Here is a 14,830-nt window from a genome sequence, read left to right on the forward strand (position 1 = left end):
GCTGAAATGAAATAACTGCATCTTAAGGAAATAAAATGTAACCCTTTTTGAGATGTCCTGCTAAATGAGTCAAAAAACCTTAATTCTAGATCTATAAAATTAATCAAAATAATCCAACTGTGCAATCATCTTACGTCTCATCACAGAGAATTTAATAATGCAATAAATTCTGGATCTTGGATATAAAAGACATTCCTCCCTCATGCCCCCAACAGTCACCTTCTTGGGACCATGCCCACTCTTTTGGGACATGGAAAGCCCCTTCTTCTGAGGAAAGGCTGGGTCCAGCCACCTCAGCGTGAGCTGCTTCTCCAGCCTGCCTGCCTTTTTGACAGTGCTACCTGCCAGCCAGAAGCATCCTGGTGTCTTCTGGGCTGCTGCAGATTGAACAGACTTTAAATCCAGCCAGAGGATAAGAGGTTGTTTTAATTGGCTAAATCTGCTATGTGCAAAGCATATGACCATGAATTTGTAGCCAAAACACTAATCTAAAAAAATGTCACGAACAATTTAAACACAAAACAAGAATGATATTTTTGCTTGTCAATTCTACTTTTGCCACGAGGGTTTTTAACCTAACATTGTATAATGATTACCAAATCTTTACCTTTGCTGAAGTAGAATTTTCATGGTATACTCCTTGTACCAAATCCATAAGAGCACTTGCTAAAAGTTCCACAACCTAAAAAACAAGAAAAAAATCAAAAGAAACAATTAAAAAAATGTATCCCTATTTTTACCTCAGAATGCTTCACAAGGCTTAGTAGCAAGGCAGTATTCTGCTTGATAGAAAAAAAAAAAAAGGGGTTATGTGCAAAGATCCTGGCAAATGGCATTGCCCACCTGGATATTAGAGCTGTGATCCAATATTTCCGGTCATAATTCAAGCAAAAAAAAAAAAAAATCTTGTAAGCATAGCATTTAATATACATGAAAATCCAGTAATAGCCATATTGAACATAAGCTTAAATTTCAGATAACTAATGAAAATTTTTTTTTAAATTAATTTATTTTTGGCCGTGTTGGGTCTCCATTGCTGCATGTGGGCTTTCTCTAGTTGTGGCTAACGGGGGCTACTCTTCGTTGTGATGCGCGGTCTTCTCATTGTGGTGGCTTCTCTTGTTGTGGTGCACGGGCTAGGTGCGCGGGCTTCAATAGTTGTGGCACGCGGGCTCTAGAGTGCAGGCTCAGTAGTTGTGGCACATGGGCTTAGCTGCTCCACGGCATGTGAGATCTTCCCGGACCAGGGATCAAACTCGTGTGCCCTGCATTGGCAGGCGGATTCTTAACCACTGCGCTACCAGGGAAGTCCCTCAGATAACTAATGAAATCTTAACCCAATTTATTTGCTGAATGTTTATTTCTATCAGGTGGATACTTTTTCAATATCCCCATTCTGGGAGGCATCACAATGATAATTTTCATACGTAATACAGAGAGAAAAGCAACCTTTCTAATGTGTTCATTCTGTTGTACTAAAAATGCACTGTGGATATATTTGGTGTCGGGCCCCTGGGTCAAATGTACCATAAACACTGAAAATTTTTACAGAACTGTAATATTGAAATTGTATCATCAAACCTGTATTATTTTCAAGGCCCAGGCTATTAAAAAAAATCAAACAAAATCAAAAGCTTTGAACTTGTTCCAGAATGTAAAACAAGCAGAAAATAGTAAATGGTCTCTTTGGAACTACTGTACAATTTAGAGTTGTTTGCATAAACCATCTTAATTCAAGAGGATAAAACAGTGGTATTTATTATAATGTTCAGTGCAGCCATTTCAAACAAGAATTCCTCAAGGCAACCCTACCCGCTTCTTAAGAAGTCTTAGTATCTTATATACTTAGCTTCCTATGTTATGCAGTCCTGTATCAGATTTCCACTCTGCTTCCTAAAATTTAGCTCAGTTTTGACTGAATTAAAGGATTTTGTTTCAGCTTTTATCATTCTTGTAATTGAAGACATTTATTAAGCCAAAGGATACAGACCCAAACAACAAGATACTTCAATCTCAGGTACCTTGGATTTAATAAACATTTTCTTAGACGCAAATGACATGAATTTTTAGAAAGATATGCTTTAAAATTTTAACACGTAAGCATTTATCTCCAAATTTATATTTAAATGCATCCTGCACAACACACACAAGGCTGCCGATATGGAAATTTTGCTGATTAAAGGGATTATTTTTTTCTAGCTCTGCAGATGGGTTAATTTGTAAGACCTATACAAAGTCTTTTTTTTTTTTTTTAATCGCATTGCCTTTTAGGTAACCAAATACTTAAGAAATATTGTAGCAATATGAGCTGCAGAGGAACTGCGAGGACAATGATCCTACAGTGTTACCAGATGTGTTGAGTTATTTAAGTGGGGAAAGAGAGAAAAATGAATGGATTTTTCCCCCCCGAAGGTATCAGATAAGCTCTATTCCCAAATCCAGGAGGATAGAGTATTGCCAATAGGTCTATGAAAGACTGTAACTGAATGCACAGCATCAGATTGGATTACAGTTTACACAAGCAACATCCCAAGATCCCTCTGATGGCTGGACACAAAATACAGATCAATCAGTCACTAAGAAATGTTATGGTTTTGAAACAGTTTGAGGTCTGAGACCAGCACTGGTAAAGTGAAGAGGGATTTACAAAAAGAAAGTCCGACACTAATTTTAACAATGGATCTGGTTTTGGATAAACAGTGTTCCTTTATTTCCCTGAAATTCCAGACTAGGAAGAAGCAACAAAACCTTGTTATTCTGCAATTCTTTTTCTGTTAATGCAATTAGCAAATATATGTAGATCTGCACTTACAAGTTTATAATTTATAAATGACCTGTACTTCCAAACGGCCATCCTTGCTTAAGCAGAACACACCTCCACTGCCAACAGCAACCATCAAGGAAAAAACTTTGGACTTCCTTAGGTTAACAAGTCCAGGAAGGCAAAAGAGTATAAAAAGCAGTCTAGCCTAGGGGAGTTGAATATGTCCCAGGCAAAAGTGACTTATCCAGCACACACTTAAATATCTTTCCACTGCCTGAAGTGTTTACTTTTAAAATTACACCAAAAAGAGATGTGTTTAAGTATTATCCTCCTTTAAAATTGCAAATATTTCTAGGAAGACCACAGGGCTAACAGCCCATACATATGTTAACAAGACCATTTAATGATCTCATCTTTTTTTTTCATTACATGGTTTACTACCACAGGCATTCACCTGTTTAGATAACTACTATACTTAAATACAAGAAGGCACCTACTGGGACTTCCCTGGTGGTTCAGTGGTTAAGAATCCACCTGCCAATGCAGGGGACACGGGTTTGAGCGCTGGTCCAGGAAGATCCCACATGCCACGGAGCAACTAAGCCCGTGTGCCACAACTATTGAGCCTGCGCTCTAGAGCCTGTGAGCCACAACTACTGAGCCCGCACGCCAAAACTACTGAAGCCCGCGTGCTCTAGGGCCCACGTGCCACAACTACTGGGCTTGTGTGCTGCAACTAATGAAGCCTGCGCACCTAGAGCCCATGCTCCTCAATAAGAGAAGCCACTGCAATGAGAGAGGCCCGCGCACTGCAATGAAGAGTAGCCCCTGCTTGCCGCAACTAGAGAAAAGTCCACGTACAGCAACAAAAACCCAATGTAGCCAAAAGATAAATTAAAAAAAAAAAAAAAGAAAGCACTTGCTTAATGAGCTCCTCCCTTCCCTCAGATTACTGAGGAATGATTTGTTCAAGCAACCTAAAACGGTAGCAAGGATAACGTCAGCCAGAAGAGAATCTAGAGCTCAACTGCCAGACTGTCTGACTATAAGAGTCCCCGTCCCAGACTTTTTGGTGCTCCAGAGAAAGACCAAAGACTTCTGTTCCAAGCCCAGGGGGGCAAGCAAACACTTTCTACTAGAAAAAGTGGGTTTTAATTCAACAACAGAACACATGAAAAGACTATTTTAACCAAAATCAGAGGTCTCTGTAACACTGACTTGTTGCATCCTGAAACATTATTTCAGATTATATGACTGCCACCAACACTATTATAAAGTTTAGTTTACCTGCCTAGAGAGTAATCAAATAGGAGATACGTTTCTTCATTTCTGCATTCCTGGAGGTTGTGAGAATAGCCGAATTGCTTACCTGTACATGCAAATGCAAATATGCTTTTTTCTTTGACTTGTGTCGTGTTTAACGCTACAGCAATGTCATACACTATCTTCCAATCTTCTAAGTAACACCTTAGATTTCAGTGAGCCATAAGTCATAACCATTCACAATGTCAGTGTTATGAGCTGGTTTCTCGTGCCACCTCGTTTTTGGCTACCAGAGGAGGTTGCATAGGAAAGGAAGTGGACATCAAATTGCTGTTCTCAAGCAAACAATCTCTGTTATCTTTCCCATTTTAATCACTACCCTCGCATCAAAGATAAGGAATAGGTAGTATTCAGATCTGTCTGAACCTTAGCACAATTACAGATCCAATATAACTGACCTTTGGAATGAATTTCTTAAATGGTTAATTTACAGGACAAATTTTACCAACTGCAAGGGAATATGTAATTGCTTCCTTCTTTATCTTTTGGCAAGGGTAACTACAATTCAGTGACTTTTTTTAAACTGGAAAACTAAAGTGATGCATACCCTTACAAAAGGTGTTGTAATTATTATATAATAAAATTATAATTATATATTAATAGATATTATTATACATAATTATATATAATATATATTAATTTTATATTATATAATTATATTATAATTATAATAAAATTCTCAATTTAAAAATTAGAAATTGAGAGAAGTAGAAGGTGGTAATGACCAAATGGCCAAAAAACATCCTCACTTACTGCTATACAAAGATGTCCATAACATATTCTTAAGGAAACGAAAAGCTGGTTACAAAACAGAACAACATGATTGGTATTTTTAAAACAAAAATGAGGTCAATCTATGTGTTCATATATGCTGAGAAAAAAGTCTGAAACAGCAAAATATTGATAATAATGATAATCTGTAAGTGGTAAGATTCTAGATGTTTTTAATTAAAATTTTTTCTTCAACTTTTCTGAATTGCTTAAATGTATAATTGCTTAGTATATAATGTACTATATTTTCTCTCCTTTTATTAGCTTGCTTTCATAATCAGATAAAATAAACCTACTTCTAGGGGGTGGGATGGGAAGAAGCATGCCCTGTTTCAGTCTCAGAAAGGCTTCAAGCTAAGCTGTGTCCACAAATTGATTTATGGAATATAGCAATCAATAGTCTCTTGATTAGCAAAAATAAGATCTGTAAGTGGTGATAAGCATTCTGTGCAGAAAACTTGTGTCTTTCTCAATAAATGTGATTCAGGAGTACCGTCAGTCAGCATTTGACAGATGGAATAGACTCAACAGAGTTGTACATGTTTCACTAGTAAACCAGACCACTTCGGTTTGAGCAAAGGAGCGCCTATACTAAATTTAAAGTAAAATGCAACTAAATCTTTAGAAAAATGTTAATTATAAACTAATGTGGCCCAACTGAAACTCAAGTCAGCATAAGCTGAGTTGATGTCATAAGGTAGTATAGTTGTATTTTAATTCACTTTTAAAAGGTTGCTATGTACTTAATTTGCTTGGTATACTAAAACTGTGGAGGCTACTACAGATTTATAATCGTCTTTCAAAAACTTGCACTGGGAAGGTTACTTTAATGACATTTTTTACTACAGCGTGGAATGAAAGGACAACGTGTGATCCATCACTCTATCTGGGAGACAAATGAACCTACAGCCCCTCAGTCTTTAGTACTCTTAACAGCTGCTAGCAGAGGAAACAGTCATGTGTGTGCACGCATCTGCAGTTCTGATGGCATTAATTACACACAAATCTATTGCACTCCTCTCCCAATCCCCAGGAACAAATAGCAACGCATGAAGCAGTAGCAAAGGTAAAACACCCTTGAGGGAAAATTAATTCTAATATACATCTTGGGAGGAAGAAAAGACAGATTTAGTGTTAATATGTTCTTTTCAAAGTGCTTTGGCATTTGAAGGGATACTGTCAAGATTTTTTTTTTAAGTCACAAAAACTATATTGTCAGTGAAAATATTTTACAGAAAAATACTTTTATAGATAAAGGATGCTGAATAGCCTGCTAATGGTAACCAGAGTGGTTAGCTTCACTCTTCCGTTCCTCTTCATACAAATGGAGCACAAAGTATTTGAGAGTTGCTTTTAAAGAAGAAAGATTTACCGACATTACCAAGGTGAGGTAGAGAAGGACTCTGGTAAAGGAGTAGCGCTCTCCCATAGAGGCCAATAATATCTAACATTTGTAAAGCACTTTATCATTTACAAACTGGGTTTAAGCAAACTATCTGGTTCCAGGTAGAGTCCTCAGTGCCCAGCCAGATCTTCCAGGTTGGCAGCCTCGTTGGAGAAGCAACCTCTGAAGAACACGAGGAGCAGAAGCAGTGGCCAAATAAGGGGTGAATCTACTCACCCACCACCTGGGCACACACAACCCAGATGAGCCCTAATCTGCATGCTGATTAATATAAATGAGTGGCTTTCATAAGCCATTGATGAAGTCTGTGAAAGAATGGTTCTCTCCACTCCTTCCTACCAGACAAGGACCAGGTTTAATGACGACAATGATGAAAGGTCTGTTGCAGTAAACATGCCACTAACTCACAGGAGTTCTGGAAGACGCTTCTAACTCGGCTTTTTGAAGGGAGCCTCTTCAATGCTGCCAAATGTGTAAGGCCATGCTTACTTGTGGGAGGGATGGCAATCTGTTCTAGTGAGCTGGGAACTTCTTTCTGGCTAAGGGGGAAGAGCAGAGAGAGAAATGGCACTACCAGTAGGACAGGTGCAGCAAAAACTAAGCAAATTGGTAATCTTAATTTTTAATTTAGAACAGCTGATACATTGGTTTATAAACTAACTACTGGTAACATTTGTCAAAATGGCTCAGGAAAATTCAGTGAACTCCAGAAAAGTAAAATCACAGCTGATAAAACTTAAATAGTCCACAAGTTCAGGAAAATGGCTTGAGTATGAAGTGTTGAAATTTAACATTATATTGGCTGGTGCACTCATTTCAGAAACATTTGCTGATAGCCTACTATTGCTGATGTACCTGGCACTGTACATACTAATGAGACTAGTGATGGCCATATAAAGGCCATTTATTTGTCTTTGATCACCTAGAGGATTAATACACAGATGAGCTGTATGACCTTGGGCCAGCACATCACTTCTTTGGGCCTCAGTCTGCATATCTAGGTAAGAGGTTATCTGTGCTTTATCAACAGTATGCCCCATGATCAGAAACACCTAAATGTGCAGCTGCACACATTTTTTATTCATAACAATTGTAAGGAATGGTCAATTTGCCAAAAATGTGGATTTCTTTTACTAGCAATACAAAAGTAATCCAAAAAAGTTGTTCACTTTTTGAATGAAGGTGCATGATTCTTGGCCTTATTTGTCACTTAACAATGAAAAATATAATTTATTTATTTAAACAATGATTAGGTTCCTGAAAAGTGGCAGAGAGTTTAAAATGCTGACATCAAGATGAAACTTTTCAGAAGAAATAAAGAAAAAGGAGATGCTTTCCAGTAGGTTAAAAAATGGTTCTGTCAAGTACCTTGCATTGCTACAAAAACTGTAAATAGTTGCTGAGGATTGCATGCTTAGTCATGAAACAAAGCAATTCTGTCTGTCATTATCATACAGCAGTCAGCTGCTTTATTTTCCACCTTCTCCAACATGAGAATTCCTGCACATGAAGTCTGTTGGACTCAGGATGGTCCACGTTAATATGCTCCTTACTTAAGGGTACTGTTACACCATGTTTTGACTGGACTTTCTCTGAAGAGAATCACGTCTGCCATTTCAATAATCTCTATTCCCCATGTAGCCGATAACCTACATTTTGCTTTCACTGCTTCTTCATTTGAGGGCCCTCTCAGTGATGTTAACTAAGGTTTTCCAAGTATGATTTTACTGAAAAGTTAATCCCACTTTTGAGACGTCTACAATGTGAATCTTCAGAACACCAGAATCATAGTACAGTATTTCATGCAACTGAAAGGATGCTGCTGGCTAGAACACTGCCTAGTAGTACCAGCTTTCAAAATTTTAAAATTGTAACCCAGATTAAGAACTATATTTTACATCATGACACAGTTCTATAAAACAAAAGTTTCATTATTCTTATTTTCTTTTGCATTTCATTAAAAAAAAGTGTTGACAGTGATTTACTAAAACGATTTCACCACCCACCAATAAACAGGATGTGATCTGTGGTTTGAACAATTATCTTACATCATGCTGATATACGTCATGTATAGCTCATACTTTGGTTAGCCATCTGAATTGCAAACAAAGTCCTCAAATTTTCGACATGCAGTTTAAACACTGTTATTCTGAAATATATTTGTAAAGGTGTTAACTTCTTTATCACTTTATAACAAAAACATGTAAATTAACTGAGTGTAAACAGAGGCAGGATAAAACAGAATCATTCTTGGGTACTATGGGATATATTCGGTTAGAGTGCGTATCAATCTTGTTGGTTTACATTAACTGATGTTGACTATTAGCTTCAATCTTATTAGATTCATGAAAACAAATTGGTTTAGACCACATTGGCCAAAGAGTTAAAAATTTCAGGATTTTTCTGGAATTCACACATATATCTTGCAAATTCCAGGGATACCGTGTCCTTTGGGTAACACAGTTCACCTTTCAGCACAATCAGTTCCTCTTCAAACTGCCACACTGAAAAGCAGGTGTTTGTAATTTAGAGACATCCCAAGGTCGGCACTTCAAAGGCAGTCACAGAAATAAAAGCATGACTCATATGCATTAAAATCCATGCATCTTGTCTAAATTGTATTTCTTCCAAATACCTTCACAGCTCTTCAAAATCTGTGATTCAATGAAATTCTAAAAATAACTGGCCCTACTAATACTGCATTCTAGAAAATCAGATAATCCATTTTCCTCTTCTTTAAAAAAATTAGGTAGTAGAAACTTGAGACTAGCTGCACTGTCCCTTGAATCAAATAATGGATACCCTTGGGTTCGAAATTCTCAAATCTATAAAGATATACAATTGACTTTTAAACTGTTATCTCTAATGCTTAGCACATGCACACAAAAACTTTCGTTGAATTACCAGTATTCTTGTAATATTTGAATTCATTGTATAAATCTTAACTATTTCAAAATAAATTTGCACAGTTACCACTTTGTCCAAACACTCTTTTCAGAAATTTACATCTGCATATCACCTTATGGCTTAAAGTACTTGAAAAAATAAAGCCTAAGTTTCTCATCACAAATCTGCCATAAAGATGAGTTCACTAATTTGGGGTATTACTTTATTTATTTTTAAACATCTTTACTGGAGTGTAATTGCTTTACAGTGGTGTGTTAGTTTCTGCTTTATAACAAACTGAATCAGCTATGGGGCGGATATTACTTTAGATTGCTGAAATATGCATGTCAATCTTAAGATCTCTGACATTTATAAAACATTTTGGTTTCTCTATTACACCTTTGATTTTTTTTTTTTCCTGCGGTACGCGGGCCTCTCACTGCTGTGGCCTCTCCTGCTGCGGAGCACAGGCTCCAGACGCGCAGGCTCAGCGGCCATGGCTCACGGGCCCAGCCGCTCCGCGGCATGTGGGATCTTCCCGGACCGGGGCACGAACCCGTGTCCCCTGCATCGGCAGGCGGACTCTCAACCAATTCCCCCCAGGGAAGCCCTCACCTTTGATTTTTATTAACAATTTTTCTTGATTTCTTTGTTTCTCTTCATATTTAATGCCCTTGTCAGAATCTGTTTCTATATTGTACCTTTACAGTCTTTCCTACAATACTCAGAATTGTAGACTATTGGCACTGGCAAGGAGGTAGGGGATGGAAATGATGCTGCCTTTATTTTATAGATGAGAAAACAAGTTGCCTTTGCTTAGTAGTTATTTCTCTAAAATGTTTTATAAAGCCCTATTGATGTTTGTATTGTTTATTCCAATATTTAAAAACCACTAGTTGTTTAAGATATTATAAATTCCAGTATCTGTAACTGCAAAATTGCTGGCAAAAAAGGCATCATGGTTCTTTGTTGGTTTGTCTTCTACTTTAACTAAGCACGAGGATTTCAGAGCCGGACTGCCTGGATTCAGGCAGCAGCTCTACCATTTATTACCACGAGGAAATTATTTAACCCTTTCCTCTGTCTCAGGAGAGATTAAATGGGCTAATACGCAAAAAACACAACAGTGCCTGCTACATAGTAAATACTCAAAAATATAAAGTGTTTTTTTTTAATGTTTGGTAGTAATTTTAATAACTATTAAATATTCTACATTATGAAGTTTCTAATTTCACTTCGAAAATGGAGTATTAACACATTGGATAAACAATCTGGAGAAAAAGATCTCAACTGGAATTCTAAGAGAGAAAATGAGCTGTCCAATGTTAAATGGCGAATTAAAAAAAAAAAAGGTAGGGATAGGAACTAGGTCTACAGACTTCTACTTCAGGGCTATTTCCGTGCCTCTTTGTAGCTTTATATGTCATCACTGAGGAATATAAAATAGGTAAGTGCTACAAAGCTCAACATAAGATGAAAACATAAGTGATCCACAAGAGTGTAGCTGCTTAGTAATGAAGTAATCTGATATTCTAAACAGGGAAACTGTCCTTTAAAAACTAAAGATTGAACACAGACACACAGTATAGTTTTGATGTTTACTGATATCTGACTGACCTGAACAAAGAACAAAGACAAGCCACATGAATAACAACAAACAACTTAATGCATTTTCCAAAATTCTTAAAAACAAAGTTCCTTGGCATAGCCATACTTTCTAACAAACCCACTTTAATGTTTTCACAGTTTACAATATCAGAAATGACCTGAGGGTCAGGCATTTGTCAGCTAATGACCTGCTGGGCTAATGGCCTTCAGCTTTGCCTTGGGCACACAAGTCCTCCAGTAGGTCATTAGCTGCCAGAAAAGGGCTCTTCCCCAATCACTATTGCTAAATAAATAAAATTCGCTCCTGGGTTAAGGCCCTGTAAGCCAACTTTGGCTTACAGTGAATTTTTTCGTTGAGTATTTACAACTCGGAGGAAAATGATGGAAATGCTAAGACCAAAGCTATATCAATAAAAGTAATGAAAAGTAGTCACATGGATCCTTTTGGATGCTCTTAAATTTTCTTTTGCTTATGGTGTTCAAATTCAGTCTTAATTTAATATAGCAGGCACCAGATTACAAATGCACTGCATTTTGGAATTTCATCTATAAGTAAATTTTTTGGAGCTTATACTACATTTTCCTAAAATAAAAGGCTATAAATGATGGCTAGGTTCCCAGGGAAGCCCACAAAAGCTTAGTTAGCCCATAACATTAGAAATACCATATACTTCTAATTAAAAATAGGATTGAAAACCACAATCTTATAATACTTGCAACTAAACAAAATTGGAAAACAAAACTAAACAGGAAACATTTTAAAAATGATCTTTAAGTGTTGATGGTTACAGGGAAATTTAGTTTAATAAGAGAATAAGGGTAGAGACACTGGTTCTTTCCTATGCCTATTTCATTTCTAATTATAATTTTCCTTTTTCTTAACACAAGAGTATACCAAGCTTTACTCTGTGTTCTTCAACTCCAAGTTTCTTGGTTTATTTTTCCTCTTGAAAAAAGCAAAGAGAAGGCAAAATGGTGGATGGCAATTTTTCTTTTTCTTTAAAAAAAAAATTTTTTGGGGGGGCAATTTTTCTGAAACAACAGGTAAAAGAAGAAAGAAAATCTGGAGGAAAACATCTGAAGAGGATGTGTATACATTTTGGAGACTGTCTAAGGTGAAATGAACTGAGTTGTGAACAGTAAGAGACAAAGGGGCACTGTGTACTGGGTGAAGAAATGATGGTTGGAGAAGAGACTGGGGTTAGGCGGCTGAGGACGAAGAGGAAGTAATCAGCTGTTCATCTGCCTAGTACTTTGTAAACTCTGAACTCAGGAAATTCCTTGAGGAAACTCATTAGAAAGGCAAAAGAAGAGTACTGAATAACTCAAGCTGGAAAATACATTTTTTTCTCTCTCTGACTTTGGAGAAATAGCAATTTATTATGTCAGTGAAATTGGAGGGAAGAAGAAAGCTGGTTTAATTAATTTTACTTCTAGAAGGTGGGAAAAGGGATTTACAAAAATTGAGGTTTCCAAAGTATACAATGAGACTGCCATTGTCAGTATGTTTCTACCTCTCATGGCCAACCACGTTGTGGGGTTCAACTGTACCCATGTCAGAGGGTGTATTTTTGTAGAACACAGACTTTTTTTTTTTTTTTTTTTTTTTTTTGTGGTACGCGGGCCTCTCACTGCTGTGGCCTCTCCCGTTGCGGAGCACAGGCTCCGGATGCACAGGCTCAGCGGCCATGGCTCACGGGCCCAGCCGCTCGCTCCACGACATGTGGGATCTTCCTGGACTGGGGCACGAACCCGTGTCCCCTGCATCGGCAGGCGGACTCTCAACCACTGCGCCACCAGGGAAGCCCAGAACACAGACTTTTTAAAAAATGGGTTTTTTTTAAATGCCAGGCATATGCAAGAGATGCTTCTCTTGCTCTTTTTTTCTTGTCTTCAGGTTTCTGGTTCGACACAGACACTCAGAGAAGTGTCCATTTTGCATGATGGCATTTGACCTTCCTATGACAAAAAGATACTTCATTCCATTGTTTTATGGCACCACAAGGGTAAAGTTCAAGGTTTTAATGAGATAATACATTTTAAAAGAACATAATATTTTGCATTTTTAAAAAATTTATTGATTTATTGATTTAAGGCTGCATTGGGTCTCCGTTGCTGCATGTGGGCTTTCTCTAGCTGCAGAGAGCGGGGGCTGCTCTTCATTGCGGTGTGCAGGCTTCTCATTGCAGTGGCTTCCCTTGTTGCAGGGCATGGGCTCTAGGTGCATGGGCTTCAGTAGTGGCGGCACGCAGGCTCAGTAGTTGTGGCTCGCAGGCTCTAGAGTGCAGGCTCAGTAGTTGTGGCACACAGGCTTAGTTGCTCTGCGGCATGTGGGATCTTCCCGGACCAGGGCTTGAACCCGAGTCCCCTGCACTGGCAGGCATACCCTTAACCACTGCGCCACCAGGGAAGTCCCTGTCTTCTTATTTCTAGTACACATCTCAAACATTTATCACTTTCACTTTAAATACAAGGAAGCAGACTCAGAATATAAATACAGTGTCTGTTTAATATGTGGCTATGTTAGCATGTGATAAGAAAAAAGCTGGAAAAATTATTTTGGGGAGTTTGAAATTGTAATTTTATAATAGCATTTTGACTTCTCTGATATGGAGATAGTTTCCTTTATCGTTACAATATATGACACCACACTTACGTTCTGCACATATTTACTCTAGTCATGAAAATCTACCCTTGACTGGGTCATATGAAGAAAAGAACATTAATCCTGGGTGTCAAACTAAAGAGGATGAAAGCAGTTAATTCACTAATTTCCACAGGTAAAATACTTATGACAAGACTGTAAACACACAAGGTCACAATAATGTCTATTTTAAATGAATATGACAGAGAAAAACAAATTTCATGTGACATAGTATGTTTTTAGGTTTCACTTTTCAACATGAACTTGAAAGTAAACTTAATATAACAGATAAGAGAAACATCAAATAACCAAAGGCAGCTGCTTTATTAAAATATATAGGTGGTATAAAAGGAGATTTATATGCATAAATTGAGCATATTTATACAAACAAAATTATTCCTTGTAAACAACATATTTATGCCTTTTGGAAAACAAAGTTAACATAAGAGAATACATCAGTTATGCAAGGACTACATCTGTGCCAATGGTTATTTAGAAATATAAATCACTAATGCTTAATAGAATGGCTCCCAGGAGTGACATCATGACAATGTTCTGGGATGTTTAGACAAGACCCCAGAACTAACTAACTCACAGATGTATAATCATAGGTCCATTAAATGAAAATCACTACAAAGATTAAAAAAAATAACATGGTGAATTAAATTCTTTAGATACTAGGGTCATCACTGTACATATAAAACACTATGGTTTTTTTTAAAAAAAGATGACGAATAATAATATGCACAGTCTTTACACTGTGGCTTAATCTTAAAATACAAATCCAGTCTACAAGTAAACAGTCCCCTGCACTGGCAGGCATACCCTTAACCACTGCGCCACCAGGGAAGTCCCTGTCTTCTTATTTCTAGTACACATCTCAAACATTTATCACTTTCACTTTAAATACAAGGAAGCAGACTCAGAATATAAATACAGTGTCTGTTTAATATGTGGCTATGTTAGCATGTGATAAGAAAAAAGCTGGAAAAATTATTTTGGGGAGTTTGAAATTGTAATTTTATAATAGCATTTTGACTTCTCTGATATGGAGATAGTTTCCTTTATCGTTACAATATATGACACCACACTTACGTTCTGCACATATTTACTCTAGTCATGAAAATCTACCCTTGACTGGGTCATATGAAGAAAAGAACATTAATCCTGGGTGTCAAACTAAAGAGGATGAAAGCAGTTAATTCACTAATTTCCACAGGTAAAATACTTATGACAAGACTGTAAACACACAAGGTCACAATAATGTCTATTTTAAATGAATATGACAGAGAAAAACAAATTTCATGTGACATAGTATGTTTTTAGGTTTCACTTTTCAACATGAACTTGAAAGTAAACTTAATATAACAGATAAGAGAAACATCAAATAACCAAAGGCAGCTGCTTTATTAAAATATATAGGTGGTAT

At 37.1% G+C, this 14,830-nt stretch overlaps 1 protein-coding gene across 1 annotated transcript in view; it reads right to left on the reverse strand.

The window, feature by feature from the left end:
• PDSS2 (decaprenyl diphosphate synthase subunit 2) overlaps positions 1–14,830 on the reverse strand; it is a 258,188-nt gene that overhangs the window by 81,914 nt on the left and 161,444 nt on the right. The window contains exon 4 of the mRNA XM_007447249.1: positions 608–682. Coding sequence (XP_007447311.1) covers positions 608–682 — 75 coding nt within the window. The remainder of the gene's footprint in view (positions 1–607; positions 683–14,830) is intronic.

Source organism: Lipotes vexillifer, unplaced genomic scaffold (assembly GCF_000442215.2).
Source record: "Lipotes vexillifer unplaced genomic scaffold, Lipotes_vexillifer_v1.1 scaffold515, whole genome shotgun sequence".
Taxonomy (NCBI): Eukaryota; Metazoa; Chordata; class Mammalia; order Artiodactyla; family Lipotidae; genus Lipotes; species Lipotes vexillifer.